This window comes from Eubalaena glacialis, chromosome 3 (assembly GCF_028564815.1).
Source record: "Eubalaena glacialis isolate mEubGla1 chromosome 3, mEubGla1.1.hap2.+ XY, whole genome shotgun sequence".
In the NCBI taxonomy this organism is placed as follows: domain Eukaryota; kingdom Metazoa; phylum Chordata; class Mammalia; order Artiodactyla; family Balaenidae; genus Eubalaena; species Eubalaena glacialis.
Genome location: NC_083718.1, coordinates 192,720,829 through 192,744,519, shown reverse-complemented (window position 1 = coordinate 192,744,519; position 23,691 = coordinate 192,720,829). Strand labels below are relative to the sequence as shown.

The 23,691-nt window shown below is 56.1% G+C and overlaps 1 protein-coding gene across 2 annotated transcripts; it reads right to left on the bottom strand.

Annotated features, from left to right (window-relative positions):
- Positions 1-248: 248 nt before the first annotated feature.
- Positions 249-9,092, bottom strand: C3H1orf174 (chromosome 3 C1orf174 homolog). 2 transcript variants are annotated; one of them, XM_061187163.1, is made up of 4 exons: positions 8,980-9,092; positions 2,863-2,973; positions 1,613-2,101; positions 250-827 (listed from the first exon to the last, which is right to left on the bottom strand). In XM_061187163.1, exons 1-4 carry the CDS (start codon positions 8,992-8,994, stop codon positions 714-716), a joined length of 729 nt encoding a protein of 242 aa, XP_061043146.1. In that variant the 5' UTR covers positions 8,995-9,092; the 3' UTR covers positions 250-713. The 2 variants fall into 2 exon arrangements, with proteins under 2 accessions (XP_061043145.1, XP_061043146.1); XM_061187162.1 differs by lacking the exon at positions 2,863-2,973 and having other exon boundaries at positions 249-827; positions 8,980-9,087.
- Positions 9,093-23,691: the final 14,599 nt, after the last annotated feature.

Genomic DNA, 23,691 nt, shown 5'->3' with positions numbered 1-23,691 from the left:
AACACCTACCATCTCAGAAATCCCACAGCCTCACAAGCGGAGGGGCCGTGTCCCTTCCAGCTCACAGCCCTGCGCTCTCAGCTCTTGGCGCTGGTTAATGGGTGCAAAGCTGAGCCAGCCTTGCACGTGTTAAGACAGGACAGGATCTGTTTTCTCCACTTGGCTGTCCAGCATTTTAGAAAGGAATACAGCTCTAGGGACATAAGCCTTCTTTAAAAATATTTTCAAAATATATTTTATTTCTTTTCCATATGGATTTTGCTGAATGTCCAAGGTAAACATGAGCTTCATATACAGAAATAAAGGAGAGTTCTTTAAGAACTGGGATTGAATCCGTCACAAGAATGATCAAATTTTGATTATGGAAAATAAAGTTGCACGTTTTCAAAGCTAAGCTTAAGAGTTTCCTTTACAGAGGTATCTCTCGTTTACGAGAGAAGTTAGCTGGAACCACCACCACGTGGGTACAGATGGGAGAAAATGCATCACCGTGGAAACAGTAGCTTTGCACGCAAAGGTCTTTTAGTTCACGTGCGCCAGTCTCCCCGCGGGTACGTGGCGTTCTGCGCTGCTGACCTTTGTGGGTCAGTTCTGAATTCTGATTAGAAGCATGGACTCTTGGAGATAGGTTTGGTATAAATCTCTAATGTGCTGAACTGGGAAGCGGCCAACGGTACTGAACGTGCCGAGGATCAGCGTGTGCGTCTCACCCTCTATGTTTCTGTACCATCGGCATCATCGTCATCGTCGTCTTTGGCTCTGAAATGCATTTTCCTGAATTCGCGTCTGCTCATCGAAGGGCAGGATGACGATGCGGGCGGGAGGTCCTTGGAGGGAAGAGAACACCTGCCTCAGGCACGGGTTGCCCAGCACGAGCACCCGTCTCCGGGCTCCGGTCCCCCCATCATGGGAGCGTGCTCCCCACCGGCGTGACGGAGGGAGAGAGGAATCTCCGGGCTCCGGTCCCCCCATCATGGGAGCGTGCTCCCCACCGGCGTGACGGAGGGAGAGAGGAATCTCCGGGCTCCGGTCCCCCCATCATGGGAGCGTGCTCCCCACCGGCGTGACGGAGGGAGAGAGGAATCTCCGGGCTCCGGTCCCCCCATCATGGGAGCGTGCTCCCCACCGGCGTGACGGAGGGAGAGAGGAGTCTCCGGGCTCCGGTCCCCCCATCATGGGAGCATGCTCCCCACTGGCGTGACGGAGGGGGAGAGGAATCTCCGGGCTCCGGTCCCCCCATCATGGGAGCGTGCACCCCACCGGCGTGACGGAGGGAGAGAGGAAAGACTCTGGGTTAAAAGCAAAAGCAAGCCCGGCAAATGCGGGGGAACCGCCCAGAGAGCCACAAACCACGGCCACGACTTCACACCCCGCAGCAGGGTCCAGACTCACGTCGGCCAGCCCGCCCACACCCGCGCTCGCTATGGCAACGGTTCTCAGCTCCGTGCGGGGGATGCCCCACATCAGCAACCGTTTTGTTCTCTCCTCCCGGTTAGAGCTCTTACTGCATTTGATCTGCACCGGGCGGCACTCACACGTGTGAATTGGGGCCGTGAGCAGGCGTGCGGTCTGCTGGGGGCTGCCTGCCCAGGGAAGAGGCCACAGGCGTTACCTGCATGAGCTCGACGTTTCCGAAGAAGCGGCTCACTGGCATCGGCTGGTTGCTGTCGTCGTCGAGAAGGACGCTGTTGTCCATCTGCAGCGGGGGCGTGTGGCTCTGCTCCAGGTCCGCCGCCGCCCCGTCCCTCTCGGGGCAGCCACCGTCCGACTCTCCTCCCGCAGGGGCCCCGCATCTTGGCGGGGGCGGCCTGTCCTCAGTCTCCGCAGGGCAGGCGTCACTCATGGCCCCACAGTGCCCCCGGGGGAGTCCTGCGGTCCCCTGAGGAGCGGAGCCGCTGGCTTCCTTTCCCGGAAGCCTGGCCCTATCCTCGGCCGATGCCAGAGGCTCGCGTTTACCTGGGGTCTCGGGGGGCGCTGTGGGCGCAGCAGTGCTGTCACTCTGGGGGATGGCTTTCTGGAATTCTGACTTCACAAGATGACCTTTGTCGTACTTGAACTTCTTGGACGTTCGCCTGTCGGTGGCTTTGTGTGATGAGGAAGGCTGTCAGGAGAGAAAATGCAAGGGAAGACCAGACACGCTGAAGGTTACGAAGCAGATGGCAAATAATTAACAAGCCTCAACCCCAGAGGCTGGCAATCCTGCTCACAGCAAACGACGTCACTGCTGGAGCCACAACTTATAGGACAGGGTCCTTCCATCGTCTGCCGCCAAAGGGGCGGAGTCCAGACTGACGCTGTCCCCCGAGGGGTGCCCTGACATGTAAAATGATGACCCCAGACCCAGCTTCCATTCGTTTCTGCTGGGCTGTGAGCTCTGAGGAGGCAGGACTCTCTGTTCCGTGGCAGGAGCGGGCGCTCAACAGGGCCGTGAACTTGACTCGGCGCAGCTCTAACAAGCAGTGCCCCAGGAGGGAAACCAGGCCAGTTGCTGCTGCGAAACCAAGTCCAGCCAGGCCGCCAGGCTGCGGCTCAAGGGAGCAGCTCCGGAAACCGGGACCACCGGGCCACCACGGCTGCGTGCCCCTGGCTGCAGACACGGGGTCCCCTGCCTCCCCACCTGCCCTTCGGGGTGAGCAGCATGGCCTGTGCCAGCGTCGCTCAGGCTGCCCAGCAGAGGCCGCTGAGCCCACAGCTCTCGGTGGGTGGGGCGCACATGCACCGAGGGCGGGTCCTCCTCTGATGGTGACAGCCCTGTGACCTCGCCTCTGGACTGTTTGCCACACTCAAGGCTTTCTAACATGACACGTTTCGTGGAAAGGTGGACACTCAGTCCAGTCCTGTCTCCGAGGGGCTGAGGCTCACCTGACATGCCGTCCGGGCAGACGTGGCGACGCGGGCTTCCTGGGCCGAGGCCGATGTGGCCAAGCAGCTCCGGGCTCGGAGGCGCGCTGACGACCGCACTCCACCTGCCAGCTGGCCCAGACCAGAGGCTGGTCAGAGACCCCGAAGATGGCCCCTCCCACCCCCATGTTTTTATCGACCATGGAAAGACACCGTGGCCTTTTTTTTTTTTTTGGCTGTGCTGTGTGGCTTGTGGGATCTTAGTTCCCCAACCAGGGGTTGAACCCAGGCCCTCACAGTGACAGCGCCGAGTCCTAACCACTGGACCACCAGGGAACTCCCGACACTGTGGCCTGAATGTGCACATCTGCACAAAGCTGGGTGGAAGGTGCTGATCCCCCATTTCCATGATCCGGGAAGCTTGCATACTCTGTCCCTACCTCCCATGTTTTTAGAACCTCCATTTGTAAGTAAATAGATGTTCAGTTGACTGCAGGTGTTTAGAATAAGCAGCCTGTATCCTTGCTCAGAAGGTTCTTGATCAAAGGTGAAAAAGCAAAAGCTCCCCCCGCCCAAACCCTCTCTTTGAAATCACAGGGGAGCCTAATCCCCTCAGCTTCAAGGAGCTCTAGCTGCTGTCGGACAGGCCTCAGCACTAACCAACCAGCCCACCGCCATCTCACGTGGAATGCAGAGGAAAGTCTTCCAGTAACAAGAAAGGAATTAATTAAAGCAATGAAACTTACAATCATTTTACTTAGGAATAATTTAGGTTTTCAGAAAAGCAGCAGAGACAGGAAGGGAGTTCCTGCCCGTGCCTCCCTCAGCCTGCCTGCAGCCAACAACCTGGTGCGTCTGTCAAAACTCAGCTCAGCACCTGATGCGACAACGCGACAGCTCACCAGCTCACGAGACCGGGGCTTCATTCGCGTTTCACCTGCCTCTCCACTGACCGCTCTCTCTGTTCCAGAATGGGGACCACAGACACTTAGAAAATAATACATTAAGCGCAAGTGAGAACCTGAAAGTAAGAGAGGTGGGTGATAGGGAGGAGGGCGTAGCGGAGGGCAAGCTTGACAGCTGTTGTCACAGCGGCCGAGACCTGGGGGATGAGGACGGGGCCGGATGGGGGGCAGCATGCCCAAAAGTGGAGAAAAGAGATCAGAAAGCACACAAGCTAGTTTAGAAATCTTTACAGCAGCATCTCGTCCAGAGGCCTCTGGAGGAGGGGCAGGTCACCGAGGCTCCGAGGCACGTGACAGCTTGCGGAGGGAACTTAAAGGGAAGGGGAAGGCAGCTTCCACAGCGAGAACAAGGCACTCCAAGCCAGGCAGGACCCGCTGATGTGGATGCCCCGGGGCTGCGCTTTGCTCAAAGAGCCCAGGCAGCAGTGTGGCCGGTCATACCCAAGGAACTAAGCCTAAGAGGTTACAGAATATCTCGTGTGGGGACGGCACCGCACCACCCAGTCTCCCTGGAGCTCTACTGCTGCCATGGTCGGGAACAGACATTCTTCGCCCCGGAAAGCCACGGACTATCCTCTCCTTCCCGTTACAGTCCGACTCCAAACGTTTCGATGCCGGGTCGTGCCAGGCTCCCTCGTGACAGTGACCACCATCCCTGAGTGTCAACACACAGGCGCTGTGCTCATGCCGAGCGGCTTTAAAAGGAGCAGCACCCCACTGCAGATGGGGACGACTCGGGAGAGGACCCTGCTGAGGTCACACGAAGTGATGATGTCTGGCTTCAGAGCCCCTCCCCGTGCTCGGTCACCAGAGCCACCCGCATGAAAGCCTCGGCTGCTTGCAGAGGGACTGAGCAGAGAGCCTGCCGTCCGGCTCTGGGCTGTGTGCCGTGCAGGCCCTCTGCCGGCAGCAGGGCGCTTCTAGACGCTTTGTACTGTAGCCCTTAAAATCTCGGGGTGCCACAGCTCCATGGGTGGGCTTGTCACCCCTCAGCTTTCTGGGCCCCTCTGCAGAGGTAAAGTCGGTGAGGGTCTGGCTGAGGCCCAGGAGCTGTGGTTACAGGCACCTGAGCAGGCCACCTGCCATCCTCACTAGATTTGCAAGAGTCAACTCCAGTGGCATTTGGCTTTAGTTTACTCGTGGGTAAGACGACCTCTAAGGCCCTTGCTCCAACATGTCAAGAATCAATTACATTTTCTTCTAACTTGGAGAACCGTTGCTCTTCAGTTAGGCAAACTGGTTGCTTCCACGTAAACAATCCCTAAATGAAAAAGTCCCCATCATTGAGGACTTCCTCCTTCCAGGCAGACCAGTTAAAGACTAAAAGGGCTGGAAGAGAACAACATAACAGCAAGAGGTGCTCCACTAACCCTCCCCCAGTGAAACTGGTGAAGAGTATTAAAAACCACCATTTAAAACCTTTGCAAATGGTCCTATAAGCAAAGAGCAAAATGAAGAAACAGTTATTCTGGTGTCCCAACTCCAAGCGGCCAAGGTCAGCACACAGGACGCCCTCCCCCCGCTCCCAGGCAGAGGGCTTTCTTCCCAGGGGAGCAGGATGGCAGCATTTCTCATTCTGCCCTCACCCCACCTGTTGTGAGGCTAAGTCTCCAGCAAGCACGGTTGAGAGGAGGGGCTCCCTTCTGCCGAGGCCCCACTCGTGGAACAGAGGTTCCTGCCTGGGCAGGGCACTAAGGAGACTGGGGCCCCATCACCCTCGCCCCTCCTAGTGAGGCAGTGGTTCCAAGGCCAGGAGAGGCAAGTCCAGGGGATCTCAGGCTGCTGCCCCTCTTCCCTCCCCTGAGCACTCAGCTCTGAGAGCACGGGTATCACACACAGAGGCCTGTCACTGTCCCCAGCTGGGGAGCCCTGGCTCAGATTCTGCCTGGAGAAGAGGCAGGCATCAAAACAAAGGGCTCTTAATCTCTTCCAACTTCATTTACAACAGAGTGTGGAGAAGTTCATGCCTAAGGGGTCCTCAAGAACAGTGGAAGCTGTGATGAAAGGCAGATGGGAGAAAAATCAAGATAAAGTGTAGGCATATAGTCTTCAGGAGAGAGCCAGGGAAAAACACAGCAGGAGGAGCCCTCCTGGGGTCAGAACAAACATCAAACACTGATCTTAGAAACTATTCTTTCAAAGAAGCCAGAATGTGATTGGATTCCTTTGTAGAAAATTTATGCTCCAGGTCATCGCTGAAAACGACTGAGCAATCAGCTGGCAACTAGCGGAGTTTAAGAGCTGGGTGTGGGGACTTCCCTGGTGGCGCAGTGGTTAAAAATCCACCTGCCAATGCAGGGGACACGGATTTGAGTCTGGGAATATCCCACGTGCCGCGGAGCAACTAAGCCCGTGTGCCACAGCTACTGAGCCTGTGCTCTAGAGCCCGCGAGCCACAACTACTGAGCCCGCGAGCCACAACTACCGAAGCCCACATACCTAGAGCCCGTGCTCCGCAACAAGAGAAGCCACTGCAATGAGAAGCCCACACACCACAAAGAAAAGTAGCCCCTGCTCGCCGCAACTAGAGAAAGCCCGCGCACAGCAACGAAGACCCAACGCAGCCAAAAAAAAAAAAGAGCTGGGTGTGGTCAGAGAAAGAGGAAGAGAGCCCCCCTGAAACCAGTGAGACCCAGGTGACTGTGGGCACACCCAACACTGCCCCTGAGGAGCATCATCACAGCTTCAGCTGTGGGAAGGGAAACGGAATCCACTAGAATCCACCCCATCACTAAACAAATAAAAAGAACATTAACAGTAAAAAGCCTCAGGGTGGGGGTGGGAGACTAGTACCCAGAGCTGCTACAATATATTATCTAACATGTCCAGTTTTCAACAAAAAATTATGAAACATGCAAAGAAACAGGAAAGCAGACCCATACACTAGAATAAAAGCAGGCAACAGAAACTGCCTGTGAGAGTGATCAGATGTTGGATTTATCAGAAAAGGACTTCAAAATAGCCATTATAAACGTGTTCAAGAACTAAGAGAGATCACGATCAAAGAAAGATTTGATGACATCACATCAAATAGAGATTATCAATAAAAAGATAGAAATTATAAAAAAGAACCAAATGGGAATTCAGGAGTTGAAAATTACAATAGCTGAAGTAAAAAATTCACTGGCAGGGGTGGGGGTGTGCTCAAGAGTAGATATGAACTGGCAGAAGAAAGAATAAGTAAACTTGAAGATAGACTGCTAGATTACACAAGCTGAAGAACAGAGAGAAATAAGAACGGAGAAGAATGAAGAGCGCCCCAGAGACATGGTGGAGACTATTAAGTGCAGCAACATACGTGTAATGGGAGTACCAGCAAGAAAGGAGAGAGAGAGGGGCAGAAAAAATATTTGAAGAAATAATGGCTGAAAACTTCACAAATTTATTGAAAAACAACAATGTACAAACCAGCAATCTCTGTTTCTCTTTTTTTTTTTCTTTTTGGCTGCGCCGTGCGGAATGCGGGATTAGTTCCCCAACCAGGGATTGAACCCACGCCCCCTATAGTGGAAGCACAGAACCCTAACCACTGGACCACCAGGGAATTCCCCAAACTCAGCAATCTCCAAGAACTGAACTTCAAGTAGGATAACTGCAAAGAGATCTATAAGCAGATGCAACACTGTTTAAGTGCTGAAAGTCAAAGACAAGGGGAAAGTCTTGGAAGCAGCAAGAGGAAAATGACTCCTTAGGACAAGGGAGCCCAACAAATAAACTGCTGATTTAGCAGAAACAATGGGTGCCAGACCACAGTGGGTATATTCAAACGGATTCAAAGTTCTCAAACAAAAAAACTGTCAACCAAGAATACCATATCCAACAAAACTATCCTTCAAAAGTGAAGGCAAAATAGACACTTCGAGATAAACAAAAACTGAGAGCACTTGTTCCGGCAGACTCCTCTTACAAGAAATACTAGAGGAAGTTCTTTGGGTTGGAAGCAGGTGACCCCAGACGATAATTCAAATCCACAGAAAAAAGGGCACCAGTAAAGGTAATTACGTCCTCACGAAGACAGTTTACGTTCATATTATTTCCTTCCCTTAGGTGATTTAAAAGACAGTCGCATACACGTATGCGGTATAGGCAGGAATGCCCGTTAACAGCACAAAGGTGGTGCGTGGCAGCAAGGCTGTACTGGGCTAAGGAAATGACCACGGCTGGTAAAGTAAAAGTGTACTATCGGGTTTGTAACATTAAATATTTACCACCACCAGAAAAGTGCGTTAAGGGAACAGAGTGCGTTAAGGGAACAGAGCTACGTAGGGGTAACATTTGTGTATCTCTCTGGAACTAAGCTAGTTCAATCTGAAACGGATTCTGCTAAGTTACAATGTACACGGTAAGACCTAGAGCAACCCCTGGGGGAAAAAACTAAAGGGTGAAAAAAAAATCAATAAATTAAAACCCTACATTAGAACCAAACAGAAGTGTGAGGAAAACAAAAAGTAAAATAACACGTGAACCCACCTAAGTCAGTGACGCGCTAAACAATCCCTCAAAAGGCAGAGACGTCAGACTGGGAAAGCGCAACCACGTGGGACTTCAGGAGACACACTTTCGGGTCAAAGGTACCCCAGGTGCGGCTCCCAACCCCCGGAGGGCCCCCTCCCCAGGCAGGGGCGCATCCTGTCCCGGGCCCTCGCCCTGGTTCACACCGCCCGCCGGCTACCAGTGTCAGGAACTGGCGCCCCTCCATCCTCTCCACCCTCCGGGGTGGACCCCTCGTCATGTTCCCGCACTTGGGCTGGCTGACCCCGGGCTCGGGTACCGGCAGCAGAGGCACGCGAACCCCGGACTGGGCAGCGTCAGAGCACCAGGGTTCCAGACCAGCTTCGGAGAGGGAGCCCCCCCATCCCAGGACCTGATCTGGGAGCCCCCTTCCCAGGGGCGTGGCCTCGGAGCTCCCCTAGCCCGGGGGCGTGGTATGGGGGGGGGGTGCCCTTCCAAGGGCGTGGCCTGGGAGACCCCCTTCCCGCGGACGTGGTCGGGAAGGGGGACGTCCGCTTCCAAGGACGTGACCTGGGAGCTCCCTTCCGGGTGTCGAGAGCCAGGCAGAGGTCCCCCACCTCCGCCCGAGGCGTCCTGTGGCTCCCCCTCGGCTCCCAGAAAATTGGCGGCAGGACCCCCCGCCGCGCCCGGCGCAGCCCCCGCCCGGCCTCCGCCCCCTCACCTTCCGGCTCCTCATGAGTGTGAGCGGCGCGTTGCCGCCCCCAGCCCCGTCGCCAAGCTCCAGCGCCCGGCCTAACGCTTTCCAGCAGAGAAGCGACCCGGCCGCCCTCGGCTCGCGTCGCGGCGTCTGACGTCACCAGAATGCTGGCCAATCACAGCCCGGCGTATCCAGTCATGTGACCCAACAAAGTCGGCGTTTTACGTAGCTGGCGGGTCGGACGGCAGTGTTGCGAGGAAACTCTCTCTTGCGGGCTCTTCGGCCGCCATGTTTGAGCGGGGCGGAGGCCATATTTATGAGGGTCGCCTCCCTTGGTGTCTCTGCGGCCGCCATGTTTAAGCGGGTCGGTGGCCATATTTAAGAGGGGCTCCTCCCTTGATGGCTCTGCGGCCGCCATGTTTAAGCGGGGCGGCGCCCATGTTTATGAGGGGCTCCTCCCTTGATGGCTCTGCGGCCGCCACGTTTAAGCGGGGCGGCGGCCATGTTCGTGAGGGGCCTCCGTTGCAGTCCCCGGCCACGCGCGTGGAGGCGGGCTGGGAGGGCCTGGGCGGCGGTCTTTTCCACCCCGGTCCGGCAGGCGATTTTCCCGGGCACCGGCCTTGGCTTCTGGGCCCCGGGAGCGGTGCTGGAGTCCCTGGAGGTGGGCGCGCGAGGCCGTTTCCCGCCCTGGCCGCACGGCCCACCGATGCAGTGCTGGTGGGCCGGGCCCGGGGCTGCACGGCGAACCCGGCCCGCGGGGGAACGGACGGGGCGTCTCCCGCCGCGAGCTCCGGGGGCGGCCGCCCTCGGGTAGATCCTCCGCGCTGGCCCGCACCTCGTCTCAGGCACGTGCGTCGGCGCCACAGGACCGAGGTCCACGGACGAGGCTGAAGCCCTCCCGGTGCTCGGGGCTCCGGGGCCGGGGCCACAGGACCCTTTCGGGCCGGGGGACACCAGCCTCCGTGCCCGCGGTGGCCCCCCCTCCCGGAACCACTCTCTTTCTCATCAGGGACGCAGGGACCACGCGCTCTTCACAAATAAACGACAGTGCTGTTTCCTTTTGTTATTACTGTTTTTTTTTTTTTTTAACAGATGAGAACATTTAAATCAGGCAGTTTTGTCAATTACGTTTTAAAATTAAAGTATAAAGGTTGAAATGTGTACCGCTTGAGGGTCCCTCCGCGCGTTCCCTGGCAGAGGCGTGATTCACCATCTCTTCCAAAGGCTTCATGGTCTCTGCTCTGACGGAATGACTCCCTCGAAGCCTGGAAATACAGTCGAGGCCTCTTTTCAGTGCATTTAAAATGTGGGTCCTTCAGGATCCCGCCAGAGCGCTATGCAGACTCTCCTCTCTAGACGTGCGTCCGTAGGTAATTAGGGCTGCACGTGGGGTTTTGCTTTTGGCAGTGCGTGAAGACACGTGCAGTCCTAGGGTACACACGCATACACGGGCATGTGCACACACACGCACTGCACGTGCACGTGCATACATGTGCATGCACAGGCAAACACCAGCACAAGCTCGCCTACCTGGCTATCCTATCCATCTTCCTTCCCAGTCCCATGCTTTTCACCGGGTTGTTCCCCATGGTACACACCTAAGGGAAAAGACAAATGTGGACTGGCAGGAAATCCTTTTGAAGGGGAAACTAACATAATCACTGTCAGCTGTTAAGAAAAAAAGCAAAGTGATGTCGGTGTTAAATACCTAACCTGTCCCATTTTCACTGAAGTCGGTTTCATAATAAGCTGGGTTCAGTGATTTTATTTTGGACTCCTGAAGAGCTCTGAGTTCTCATTAACTAGGGGCTGATCGCCACAAGCCAGTTTTGGGCTCCATGGTGGTTTATGGTTAATGTCAACTGAGATACACACTGCACTGCTTGAGCGTGTCCTACTGTGGCCGGATCATCTCAGTGTCATCCCGAGTTTAACGTCCCAAAGGAGCTCTTGATCTCTTGTCACAGATATGCTCTGCTCCCCCCTCACTGCTCCCCCGCCTCCAGTTTACATAAGCGGTATTTCCAGCCGCCCAGCTGCTCAGGCCTGGCCCCCAGGGCCATCCTTGACAGCCAGGGCACGCTCACTGCCCATGTCCCATCAGCGACCACCCCTGGTCCCCCTTCCCCTCTTGCCGGTGCTGCCCCTGGCAGTCAGGGTGGTCGTTGATCAGTGGTGACCCACCCCACTGCTAACGCTCTTCAGCGCTTCCTCACCGCTTCTACGACGGAGAGCCACAGTCCTAATACGACTTGCACAGCCCAGCACAGTGCCTGGCACAGCGGCTAAATGAATGATGGTCGAATGAATGCCCAGAAAGCCCTGCGAGGTTGCCCACCGCTGCCCCTCGTCCGGACTCATCTGGCCCTGCCACCCCCTCCCCTCCCTCTCTGCTGTGCTCCCTGCTCCCCTCTCAGCCCCCACCCTGCATGCACTATTCCCTCCGCCTGGAAAACCTGCCCCCAGCCCCCCACCCATTTTGCCTGGCAAGTTCATTCTACAAACCTCAATGCAGCTTCAATTTCATGTCCCGGTGGGGGGGGGGCATTACCAGATGTTCCCCCCAAACCCCCAAATTCAGCCTGTCAGTTGTTTTCTAGCATCCTGTACTCTTCCCCCAGGGCGTGGAGCCAGCTGGCTCTCCTATCCCCTCTCTCCTGGAGCACCACAAGGCATCCCTTCACTCGCTCCCTCCATGTGTCTGCTGAGCTGTCATGGCCGTGCTGAGCTGGGCCTGGGGTCCCAGTGGTGGTGAGCTCATGCCAGTCCTGCCTTTGTAGTGCTTTAGCCCCACAGGGGGATGGGCGTTGCTGGGATAATCACATGAGGATCAATCAATCTGCATTGGTGGTAAGAGCCACAGGGGAGAAGCCATAGCACCTGGGGTGTCAGACCCACTCAGGGGAATCAGATAAGGCTCCTTGGACAGTGGGAGTGGATCAGGAGTCACCTCTTCTCTCCAGGACCCAAGCCCCTTTCAGGCTCCCCAGGAGGAAGCAGGCAGGAGCCCCTGCCTGGGCAGAAGGTCGCCCCTCCTGATGCAGCGGGAGGTCCTGCCCTGGTGGAGCAGCCGTGCTTGGATTCTCCGCTCTGCACACCTCCCAAGCCACCGTGTTGGGACGTGATCCATCCTGGAGGGCACACAGAGGACATGGAAACAAAATCACTCCTCTGCACATCCCTCTGGGTTCCTCGGCGCCCTTTGTCTCTCTTTTTCTTCCTGAACGGCTGTACCCCCTGCCCTTCCGGGGTTAGGGGCCCAGAGAGGGGCGTCCGCATGATGGCAGGACGTTGGTTCTCGTTGGTGGTTGGTCCCCCACGTGGATTGCAAGCTCCCTGAAGGCGGGCACTGTGTTCTGCTCAGAACCCTGTCCCAGAACCCAGCCAAGTGTCTGGGACATGCAGGCGGGGGCTCGGGAAGCACTGGTTGAAAGAAGGATGGTGGTGATGACACATAGGAAGAAACTGAAGATGGAAGATTCTGAGGAAACTTTGTATTCCTCAGAATGCAAAGGTTTCCTTCGTAGCTCGCCTCTCCTGCCTGACTCGGCTGGGTAGTCACAACCCTACAGCCATGCAGCCGTCGAATTCCTCTCGTGAGTCAATCCCATGCAAATTTGCCCAGGTCCTAGCAGGAGCCAGGCGTCTTCAGGACCCAGAGGTCGACAAGGACGTGCAGGCTCAGAGCCTTGTAGGGCACACGAGAGGCACACAGAGCTCCTGCGACCCAGAGAAAGTGCCAAGAAGTTCCAAAGGGCCACTGGTGTTGAGCAGGAAACAGTCTCTGTGGAGGGAGATTGGTCAGGGAAGGCTTTCTGGAGGAGGTGGTGCTGGCCTTGGGCTTTAAACATATGTGAAGTGTCAACACCGAGGTGGAGGAGAAGCAGGTAGAGGGAATTTGTGCGCCGACATCTGTGGGTGGGTGAGAGCCCAGGGCCGCCCTTCGCAGAATCTCACCAGTGGTTAAACATCAGTGCAGTTTCCGTAGGCTGCTTTGCAGGCTAATCAAATAGTCTGTGACATTAAAACATTTGCGAACAATAGGTCATTTTCTGCTTCAAATCTCCTACAACCTGCTGGGAAGAGGGGCCAACTGTGGGTCTATGAGACAGGCTCACGTTTCAGCAAATTCACGATCAGCAGAAAGACCTGCGTGAGGGAGCTCTCCTCAAGTGCACGGCTGTTCCCACCTCCTCTTTGCCTCCCTGGCAGGAGACTTGGAGGCGGCCTCATTCAGAATTTCTTGATCTTGTTTTTCCTCGTTCACTTGGCTTTCCATTCTGGGCTTCTGTCTTTTATGTGCAATTAATCGTGTGTATGTGTGTTCTAAAAAATCTAGCTGTGCTTCTGTTTTTATTGATAGCAACTCCGAATCGTTTTGGGCAGTAGTCAGGATGTAAATGTATACGAAGCAAAATCCTCATAAAGCCTTCACGTTCCACTGACATCGGACAGGTAGAAATTCACCAGAATCAGCCAGGAGTGGTCTCCCGACGCCTTCTGGCTGCACTGTACCCGTCATCATTATCCATTCGTTTCATTCATCAAACATTTATAGAGCTCTGTGTGTGTACTGCGCTTCATCACCGTAAGAAATATTGCAGCCATATCACACAACTCAGCTGACAGCTGGAAGGGGGGCTTCCTCAAAGGAGGGGCTTGGGATCTGGGGGACCCACAGATGTTAACTCGAAGCCAATGGAGAAATAGCGCCAGGCAGTTGAACTTTGGGAACAGCCGTGGTCCCCATTTGCCCTGAAAACACAAGGAACACACTCTGCTTGGGTATTAAGGGAACCCCAATCAGAATGGAACGTTCAGGACATCATCCTGGCATAGAAGCTCTGAGTGGTTGGCAGTGTTGGGACAAAGCTACTCCCCCGGTGGGGACATCGCAGTGATCCGTGTCCTTTAAATGAAAACCCAGGGATTTGCAGAGCCTGGAAAAGGCTAAATTTCCAGCGAGATGGAGAGAATGCCATTTTATGAGGACCTTTGGGCTGGCAGCAAGAAAGACCCAAAGAAGAAAAGCTCTATTCTGAGAGCTCCTGGGCCCCGGGCTCGGGTGGGGTGGTGGAAATCGGCTTGTGATCTTATTAACATGGAGCGAGACTCAGACCGTGGAGCGAAGGTGTAAATTAGTCTCTTGCAGCAGATTTACTTCTGCCTTCACTCACAAGCTCTAGCGTCTTCCATGGCCCTCTCGGCTCCTTTGGCTAAAAGTCTGTGACACGTTATGGATGGCCGCCAAAGACGTGAATTTGCCCGTAAATGTGGCATCGTTAACTCGGTGCTTTCTCCCTCTGAGGCCGTGTGATGGCCTGCGGGCTGAGCGTGGGGACCATACCCTCTTCAGGCTCTGAGTTCCGGGCATCGCCTGCATCCGAGCCCAAGCATCACAGGACCCTGCCACCCCCATGGGGGGAAGGCCACCCGGGAGAGGGCATGACGGTGGCTCTGCTGGTTCTCACGGACATCACCGTTGGATGCAGAGTCAATTAGCGCTGGGAACAATTGACCTCGAGTCTAGGTCCATCCCTCCCGGGGCCTTGCGGGGCTAATCACCAGATCCCAGATCCACTGAGTTTCACCTGGGCTGCAGAGACATTTCAAGGTGCTGCCCTCCTCCCCTGCTGTCGAGAAAGGTGATGAAGGCCCTCTGGGGGGGGGGGGGCAGCAAGGGGGTGGGAGGGCTGACGTGGCAGACGGGAAGCATGGGAAGGCCGGAGTGCCCACCCGCCCGCCCGCCTGAGAGATCACGACGCACTTAGCCTTCCTTCCAGACACCTTTCAACCACCTGAAAGACTTGAAAGCCATGAATATGCAGTTTTGCTCTCAGAGATGTGGGACAGGGAGATTTTGCACCAGCAGCATTTGCTTGGAAACAAGGCAAGGTCGGAGGACCCCTGTCTGTTTCCCCGTCCCATGAGGCAGGCGGCTGGCTCAGAGAGGGAGAAAGGTACTCGATAGGGGAGGTGGTTAATTCACAAAAACAAAACCTGCGGGAGTCTGCAGGTGAGCCGGGGTCCTAAGGGATGCTGGAAGGGCCCCTACCCCCCATCGGTGAGTGGGGTCTGCCCTGATCCGCCGACACAAGGAGCAGAATGACAAAATGGCTGGCCTCTGCCCGCGGTGGCTGGCCTCTCTGCCCGCAGGAATCCTCGTGTCCTTGAAGGGCATCTGCCTCCTCGCATCCCCACGCTGGCATCCCCGTCATGCTGCTTCCTAAGAATGCAGAATAGATTCAGGTCAGTGCGTTCTGAGGCAGCTAAATGCTGGATAAATGTCACCGTACGCAGATTTAAGTGGCACGGCCAGGGTTACCTGTGGTCCCTTCCCAGCAGCTAACAGATGTGAGCTAATGTCGTGGACGTAACCTTGCTCTCAGGGGGTGCCTCGCCAAGGCTGGCTGGCTACCTTGTCGTCTGTGGCCTCACCTGTCTCGCTCAGGTGTGGGCTCCCCTCCTGCCTTGCTCCAGCCTTCTTTTCAGTCTGGGCACAAAACGGGAAGCAGAACCCGCTTTGTTATCCGGTCTCCACACACATCTCTCAGTTTGTGGGGTGTTGGCTCGTGCACAGGGAGGAGCTCACAGGTTTGTGCCTTATTGAGGCTTTCATGACCGAGCCATCTGGAAATCTCGGACAGTTTCAAGCTAATGCGGTTGGCACGAGCTTAGAGGTGACAAGGTGGGGATGATCTTTTCCATTGGATTTGCCAGTCCCAGGATCTCTGACTTCAGTATTCTGGAAGACAGATTTATACCAGAGCAGGGGCTGGGGACAGATACTCATTCTCTCCCTCTCTCTTACACACACACACACACATGCACACATGGGGGTACGTCCTAGAGAGTTCAGACCAACTACAAAGTTAAAGGACACAAGACCTCATTCAGTTGCAAGTTGGGGATCCCCAGGACCACCCTCAGAGTTACTAATTCTCTGGAAGGACTCACAGATCTCATGAGAGCTGTTATCCTCATGATTACGGTTTCTTGTAGGGAAAGGATGCAGATCAAGATCAACCAGAGGAGGAGACGCCCAGGCAGAGTCCCAGGAAAGTGCCCAACGCGGAGTCCCCTCCCCGTGGAGTTGGGAGGGGACTCACCGTCTCCGTGCTGACGTGGGATAACACACGTGGACGACTGCCAGCCAGGGAGGCTCTCCTGAGCCTCAGTGTCCCATGCCTCCATGACAGAGGCACGATTGATGATCGATCAATTGATTATTGATTGATGATTGATTTCCCACATCATTGGTCTCAGTCTCCACTGATACCCATGACCCCCACCCTAAATCACGAGGTTGGTCCTTCTGGCCTAGCCAGCCCCACCTTGAGCCTTCCAGGGGAGGCTGTCTCCTACCCTACATCACATTATTGGCCCATTCAGTGTGACCAGAGGTCCCCAGGAAAGCAAAGACACTCCTATCAGGCTGGACATCTTAGGGGGGACTGCCCGGAAGTGGGAGACAAAGGCCAGATTAAATTCCCTAACACACACAGGCAGGGGGGAAAATGAAATAAAATGGTGCTCTATGGGTCTATAACTCCTCCTTTCATAGGCTGGTTGGAAATTTCTTATCTCTTTTTTCCTGATTTCTGTTGAATTCCCTGGAACTAATGCCTATTGTATGTACCTGATTACAAAGGAAAGGGTTTTATAGAACATTTTCCTCTCAGGAAAAAAAGAGGCACCCTGGCCTTTTCTCAGTGAGAGAGAAATGTTTTTTTGAATAATTTTTTAATTTACTAAATTTTTTTTGATGCTGTTGCTTCGAGGATGCAATCTTCCAGCAGAGAGGCACGCAGATAACGATGTTTTAATATTGCGCTGCTCCGGAGGGTGGCTGGCGACGGCCCAGAGGTTGAGGTACTGCGGTGACTCATAAGACAACTCCCGTCATCTCGCCGTGACCACGAAATGGGACCCCAGGCCGCCTAGCACAGCCTCGTCCCTCCCCAAGACCACGGGGACCGAAGCGAGGCTCCTCTCTCTGGCCCGACCCAGAATGACCCCAGCTGCTCTTCCAGACCAGAGGCCAGCCTTCCCTGCCTGACGAGAAGTTAATTATCCGTATCCCCAAAGAGATGTTGTTGTCTGCTGTTCATTTTCTGCCTGGAGTTTTAAAAAATAATGTATTTTAAGGTCGGTGAAGTTTTGATGGTTCCATGCACGGTGGCACCTGAGTCAGTGGTTACATCATGCATCGTGCACAGGGCAGAGCGCTGTGTCCAAACGGTGATCTCTTCCACTTGAGATTCTCAGCGATTGCTTTTTAAGCTTTGCTGCCAGGATGCTCAGCGTCAGGTACCGCTGACTCTTGGAAATAACAGTGCTGCAGCTCAGGCCCTGTGGTCCAGACAGGGAATGCCCATCTACCTCCCAAGCCTTCCTGCTTGGGCGGCTTTTATGCTGCAGACACTGAACCGTGGGGTCGGCGTGAAGAGCCCTGCCGAGACTGGGGCTGGGGCTGGGGCTAGAGGTGCTGAGCGGAGCTGGGGGCCGAGCGGACGCCGAGGTCTGGCCCTGGATCCTGGGGAGGTCTTGTGAGGATGGCAGGGATGCAGAGTGTGCAGGCATCAGGAGGGGCCTGGTGCCCCAGCTCTGCAGACTCGGTCCCCCCAGATTCTGACCTGCATGAGAGCCTTACCTTTGCAGAGAATATGTGTCCACATGGAAAGGCAGCTGACACCGGGGGGGACGTGCCAGGAAAGGAGCGGGGTCCCTAGCACGTCCCGCGAAACCATTGGGTGAATAACCAAGTCGTGGTGACATTGGGGGTGTTCCGGCGTCTGAGCCCCATGCTGATGGGACAGGCCTGGTGAGGCTCTCAAATGTTTTGAGCACCTCTGTGGGTGCCTGGCCGGTTCTAAGCCTCTTCCATGGATTACCCCCCTCTTCTGACACCACCACGAGATAGCGTCTCACGTGGCCCCATTTACACCTGGAAACTGAGGCCCAGAGACGGGGTGTGACTTGCCCAAGACCACAGAGCAAGGGGGTGGTAGGTCAGGATCTGGACCCGGATGCCCCCAATTCACCACCACCTGGGGCTCTGCAGGGGAGGGGCCCTGCCCCCGGGGAGGAGCTGGGTGCTGAGCACGAGGTGGAGGAGGGAGGGCTGCTGGGAGCTGCCCGGGGCCTCCTCACCCACCAGGTCTGGTGGCTTGGGTCCCCGACACCAGGGGGCAGGATGACACAGGGAACGGAGGCGGTAGCTCCCAGCTGGTCGTGCTCTCAGGAGGGTGGAGGGCGCAGGTGGGGCAAAGTGGCTCTTTTTCTGACGACCTTCAGACCCTCTGGTGGGCCAGGGGCAGGGCGATCAGCAGCTACTGCTGCAGAAAACGTGCATTTTCGGCCTCTCAGGCTCCCAGCACCTGGGCAAATGCCAGCGAGTGAAAGCAGTGAGTTAAAAATGAACTAAGGAGAAGTGGCAGCTGCTTTCAGCACGGGGCTGTCGGGAGAGGAGCTGGTCCGCCGGGCGGTGCCTGCAAGGACACCCGTGCCACCGCTTTCCCTCTGGTCTGGCTGGAGGTGACGTGGATTCCCCTGGGGTCCCCGCAGGTTCTGTGCCAGGTGGGGTTTTCCTGGTGAAGCGGGTGCCGTTTTCCTGCTGCCTGGAGTTTTGCCTCTGGCCCAGGGCTGGCTCAGCCGCTCTCTCTCCCCTTTGCTGGTCTTTTTTTTCCTTATACTTTTTTAAAATTGAAGTATAGTTGCTTTACAATGTTGTGTTAGTTTCAGGTGTACAGCACAGTGATTCAGTTATACATACATATATCTATTCTTTTTCAGATTCTTTTCGCATTATAGGTTATTACAGAATATTGAGTAGAGTTCTCTGTGCTATACAGTAGGTCATTGTTTATCTGTTTTATATATAGTAGTGTGTGTATGTTCATCCCAACCTCCTAATTTATCCCTCCCCCACCTTTCCCCTTTGGTAACTGTAAGTTTGTTTTCTATGTCTGTGAGTCTATTTCTGCTTTGTGAATAAGTTAGTTTGTATCTTTTTTTTTTTTTTTTTAGATTGCACATATAAGTGATATCATAGGATATTTGTTTTTCTCTGTCCCCTTTGCTGGTCTTTTCACACATGTTCACTGCCCAGGGGCCTTCCTGTGTGGAGGTGGAAGCTCAGACCCTCCCCTCAGCTCGTCAGTGCAAAAGGTCCCATCTGGTGGGCGAACTGGGCTCCTTGCCCATGGGCCTTGGCCCACGGGGACCCAGGAGGCCTTATGGAGACTTAGGACTCAGGTGGAGCTTCATCTGTCCCTCCCTCCCCTGCCCTGCACTCCCCTGGACTTCTAGAAACACCTACTCTTTTGTGGGGTCACCTGGGGATCTGCTGGTCCAGATCCCTCATTCACAGAGTGGGAAATGGGGGCCAGGGTGACTCAGGCCCTGCCCAAGCCCTGGAGCCCTTCTGGCTCCTGGGGTATGTCTGCCCCGCTGTCTCCCCATGGGGGGCTCTGCTCCCCTCGGGACATCGGTTCTGGACACCTGTTTGCTGCTCCAGCTACTGTTTATTCCCTTTTCTCCCCCAGTTTTTCCTTTCTCTCCTTTTGTCCCAAACCTTCCTCCTTCCTCTTCTTCTTGGGGGCATGCATCCAAGCCCCCAGCCCAGCAGGAGGAGGGGTTTCACCGGCCCCATTTGCATTGCAGTGGTGATAGGTTGGGGGACGGGGGTGGGCTAACGGTTCCCAGAGTGTCCGGGGCTGTGTGCCTCCGAGACCCCTGGAGAGGCCTGTCTTGATTGGACAGGGACAGTCCCCACAAACGCTCTGCCTCGGGTGTTTTCCGGGCATCCTCCCAGGATGCACTTTGCTGCCTTGATCCCAAGTCTTCAACTAACCCTGGGCCAAGAAACTGCTGGAACTGAACACGTGGATGAGCTGTCAGATAATCCAGCAGGTGCTGGCTTCCTCCCACCCAAGCCTGTCGGGGTGCGGTTCTGAGCTGCTGCCGGGTCACGGGACCCGCGAGGGAGACCACCGCCCAGGTGGTGCCAGGAGCCCGTGTGGCTGTCTGCAGAGACTTGGAGAGCTGCCTCTGCCCCTACTCTCCCTGGGCCTGCTGCCAGCGTGGGTCCAGGTGCCTGGCTGCCGGAGCAAACCCAGATGTAACCTGCAGTTCTGTGCCCGGGGAGCGGCCGGGACACGTCACTGAGCCCCCGATCCAGACCTGGGTCCAGGTGGCCGTCGAGGATGTCTCGACCAGGCGGCCTGTCTGCAGCTCATCCCACCCCCCAAGCAGAGCCCTCTCCATCCTGACCAGAAACGCAGCCCAGGGTAACTTTCTGTTTCTTTGGCTCCCACGAGCGCCCTGGGAGGAAAGCAGTGCTCCAAGTCGGCCAGACTCAGCTGTCTTGAGTCTTCACTGGAGACCCCCCCCACCGGCTCTGGGCCCTGGTTCCCACTGGGCTGAAGAGGGACCCAGGCAGGGAGAGGTGGGGCTGCTCAGCTTTGGAGGCCGACGTGGAGGTCCATGCCGGCCTCTAGCATCTAATTCCTGGTCTCCACCATCGCTCTTCACTCTCCTTGGGGGAGAATTTCTATTCCTCCTTCAGACTCTCCTCCCCGAACCTGCCCTAAACCCCGGCAAATGGATCTCTCCTGCAACCGTGACCCCCATGACACAATGTTCATGCAAATGGATCTCTCCTGCAACCGTGACCCCCGTGACACAATGTTCATGCAAATGGTCTCTCCTGCAACCGTGACCCCCGTGACACAATGTTCATGCCTCTGCCATTGGACTGTGTCTGGGCCTCCAGTTACCCCAGGTGGTCCCTTCCCTGTGGGAAGTGGCCAGGGGGCTGCAGGGGGCCGAGGAGCAGGGCGGCTGTGAAGTGGTCACCTCGACTCTTTGAAGTTTGGTACAATCTCCTCTCTGACCCCAGCCTTACTCACTTGGGCCTGACCTCTGACCTCCAAGCTCCAAGGCCCAGCAGGTGAGCAGGCAGCTTTAAGAAACATGGCGCTTGGCTCCTGGGTGCGGACCACTCAGGAGGTGTGGGTGGAGGCCCGTCAACTGCTCTTCTTGCTGGAATCCTCTAGAAGTGGCTCACAAACCCCCTGCCCTGGCCTGTGGACCCAGCCCGGAACCTCCTACCAAGGATGCCCCAGCAATCCAAGCCCAGCTTCTGCTCTTCAGGCTTCTAAAAGCATCTGGGGACAGTGACAAATGACACTGAGCGAAGGACTGGCCATAAAACTATGTCAGTGTTGAGGTTTGCAGACAGACACCACAAGGTCATTGTTTGGGGCCTCAACGGGACAGGCTTAGGTTCGAAATCGATTTTGAGATATAGGTTATCCGTGCGTTCAACTAGTACTTACTGAGTGTCTATTATGTGTCTGACATGATAGACACATGGGGACACCACTGGCCCCAAATGCCTGCCCTTGTGAAGGTTGGGGCCTAGGGAGATGGAAAATAAATAATACATATGCAGCTAAGCAAGCTACACGGCACGGGAGACCATGCCAAGGGCGACGGGAGACAAAACGGGATGGGTGGGGGATGTGAGCGCTGGGGAGGCCCGGCCACGTTACCCACGTCAACACAAAGCCATCGACACAACAGAAGCCAGCAGCCTGGGTCCAGTGTGGGCCTGGGGATGACCTCCGTGACCCCTGCAGGGACAGAAGAACCAGCGAAGATTGTGTCTCCTGTGGGTCCCAGAGCTGCTTGGCCACTGAGAGTGGTTCTGACCCGTGGTGGCAGCCATGCTACTGGGGAATAAGGGAGAAAGGAGTGCAGCCATCCCCACCCCTGTCCGTCCTGCATGGTGTACGGTCTGATTCCTGGCCGTGACAAAGAACTGGCAAGGACACCTGGGCACTATCGCAAGACTGACTGCAACAGTGCATTTCATGTGTCTCCTGGGATGGGCCTCGGTGCCCAGACACGGGGCCAACTGTTATTCTGGATGTTTCTGTGAGGGTGTTTCTGGATGGGATCGACATAAATCAGTGGCCTCTGTGCGAAGCAGATTGCCTTCTACAGTGTGGTGGGCCTTGTCTGTTCAGGCGAAGCCCTGAATAGACCCAAAGGCTGACATCCCCCCAGCCAGAGGGAGTCCTGCGGCAGATGGGCTTTGGACCTGAACTTCGGCAGCAACTCTTCCTGTGTCTCCAGCTGCAGGTTTTGGGCTTGCAGCCTCTGTGACCGTGCGAGCCAGTTCCTTGGACTAAATCTCTCTCCATGTTATACGCATCTTTTTGGTTCTGTTTCTCTAGAACCCTGACTCATACACTAAGGCAGGACATGCTTGGGTTTTCTGAGACAGAAGAAGGGAGAAATGGTGACTGTCTGAGAAACAGCATCCAGAAAGGGCTGAAGAGCATCCCTCACGGACTTGGGTGAGGTCTGTGTGGTGATCCCAAGAACACGACCGAGGGTGAGTGTGTGATGTCACGGTTTCCCGGAGCAAAACGTTTCTGTCCTTAGGCCACGTTGCTGATGGCTGTGCTGTCACAGCCTCACCATCCCCAGGAAAACCTCCCTTTAAAGCAGGGGTCCGCGACACCCAGGTCGCAGACGGGTACCGGTCCGTGGCCTGTTAGGAACCGGGCCGCACAGCAGGAGGTGAGCAGCAAGCGAGCAAAGCCTCATCTGCCGCTCCCCATCGCTGGCATTACCGCCTGAATCATCCTCCCCCCCGGCCCCCTGCCACAGGCCCATAGAAAAATTGTCTTCCATGGAGACGGTCCCTGATGCCACAAAAGTTGGGGACCACCGCTTTAAAGCACAGCATGTAACCATGCCCTTTCCTCCTGCCAGGGGAGCCTCCAGCCCCCAAAAAGTTGACCCGCCCTCGGCCCCTGCCCGGGCGGCCGGCCATCTCCTTGGTGACTGATGCTGCAGCCACTCTACGGTGGTCTCGGCCTCCTTGACTCGTGAATTCCTCCGGAAAGGGAAAGGCACAGAGGATCTCACTGTCGTCTTTCTGAAGCATCCTGTGGTCCTTCCGTCCGTGCTGGGTCCTCTATGCCTCTCTCCCCTCGTCCCCAGCCCGACACCACTTTGCGGTACCCACAGTGGACTCCCCCCGATTCCTGAGGGTTCAGACCCCTCATCTTCCACCCCAGCCAGAGGGCTGCATCGTCTGCTGTCAGCTCGCTGCCTCTGTTCCCGCGAGGCTGCCAGCGACAAGGGGGCCGTGAGATCTGCGGGGGGGGCCTGGCCGTGGAGCAGCGGCTGTGATCTCGGAGGGCCCGGCGGCCAGGGGTGGCGGTGAGACGGCGGTGAGACGCAGCGGCTTTGGGGGAGCGATGGAGGCAGGGGCTCGGCTAGCCCTCCCTGGAGCCCTGGCCGTGGTCCCACTTGGGGACCTGACTCCCCTCCTTCAGGCTGGAAGGTTAGTGGCCTTTCTCCCCCACCCCTTCCAGACCTCACTCTCCCAGCCACCCTCACATTCACAAAAGCCTCAGTTCCCGTAGGAAACACCCTTTTCCTAAAACGTGAGGGGTCCTCTGTGTTCTTGGCCGGACCTGGGCTGGCCTGCACTACATGTTCGTGGCGGGGCCCGGCTGCCCACGGGAGGAGACGGCTCGGCACTGTGTCCGGCTTCCCCGGCCCGCCCACCCCCCGGGCCTATCACACAGCCCGGCGGCTCCAGGTGCATCTCTGTGTCACCAGACGGCCTCTTGGTGAGATTTCCCCGCGAAGCAGAAGTGGATGCTTCTGGATGAAACCCTGACACCCCAGGGCACAGGGGACAGACGCAGG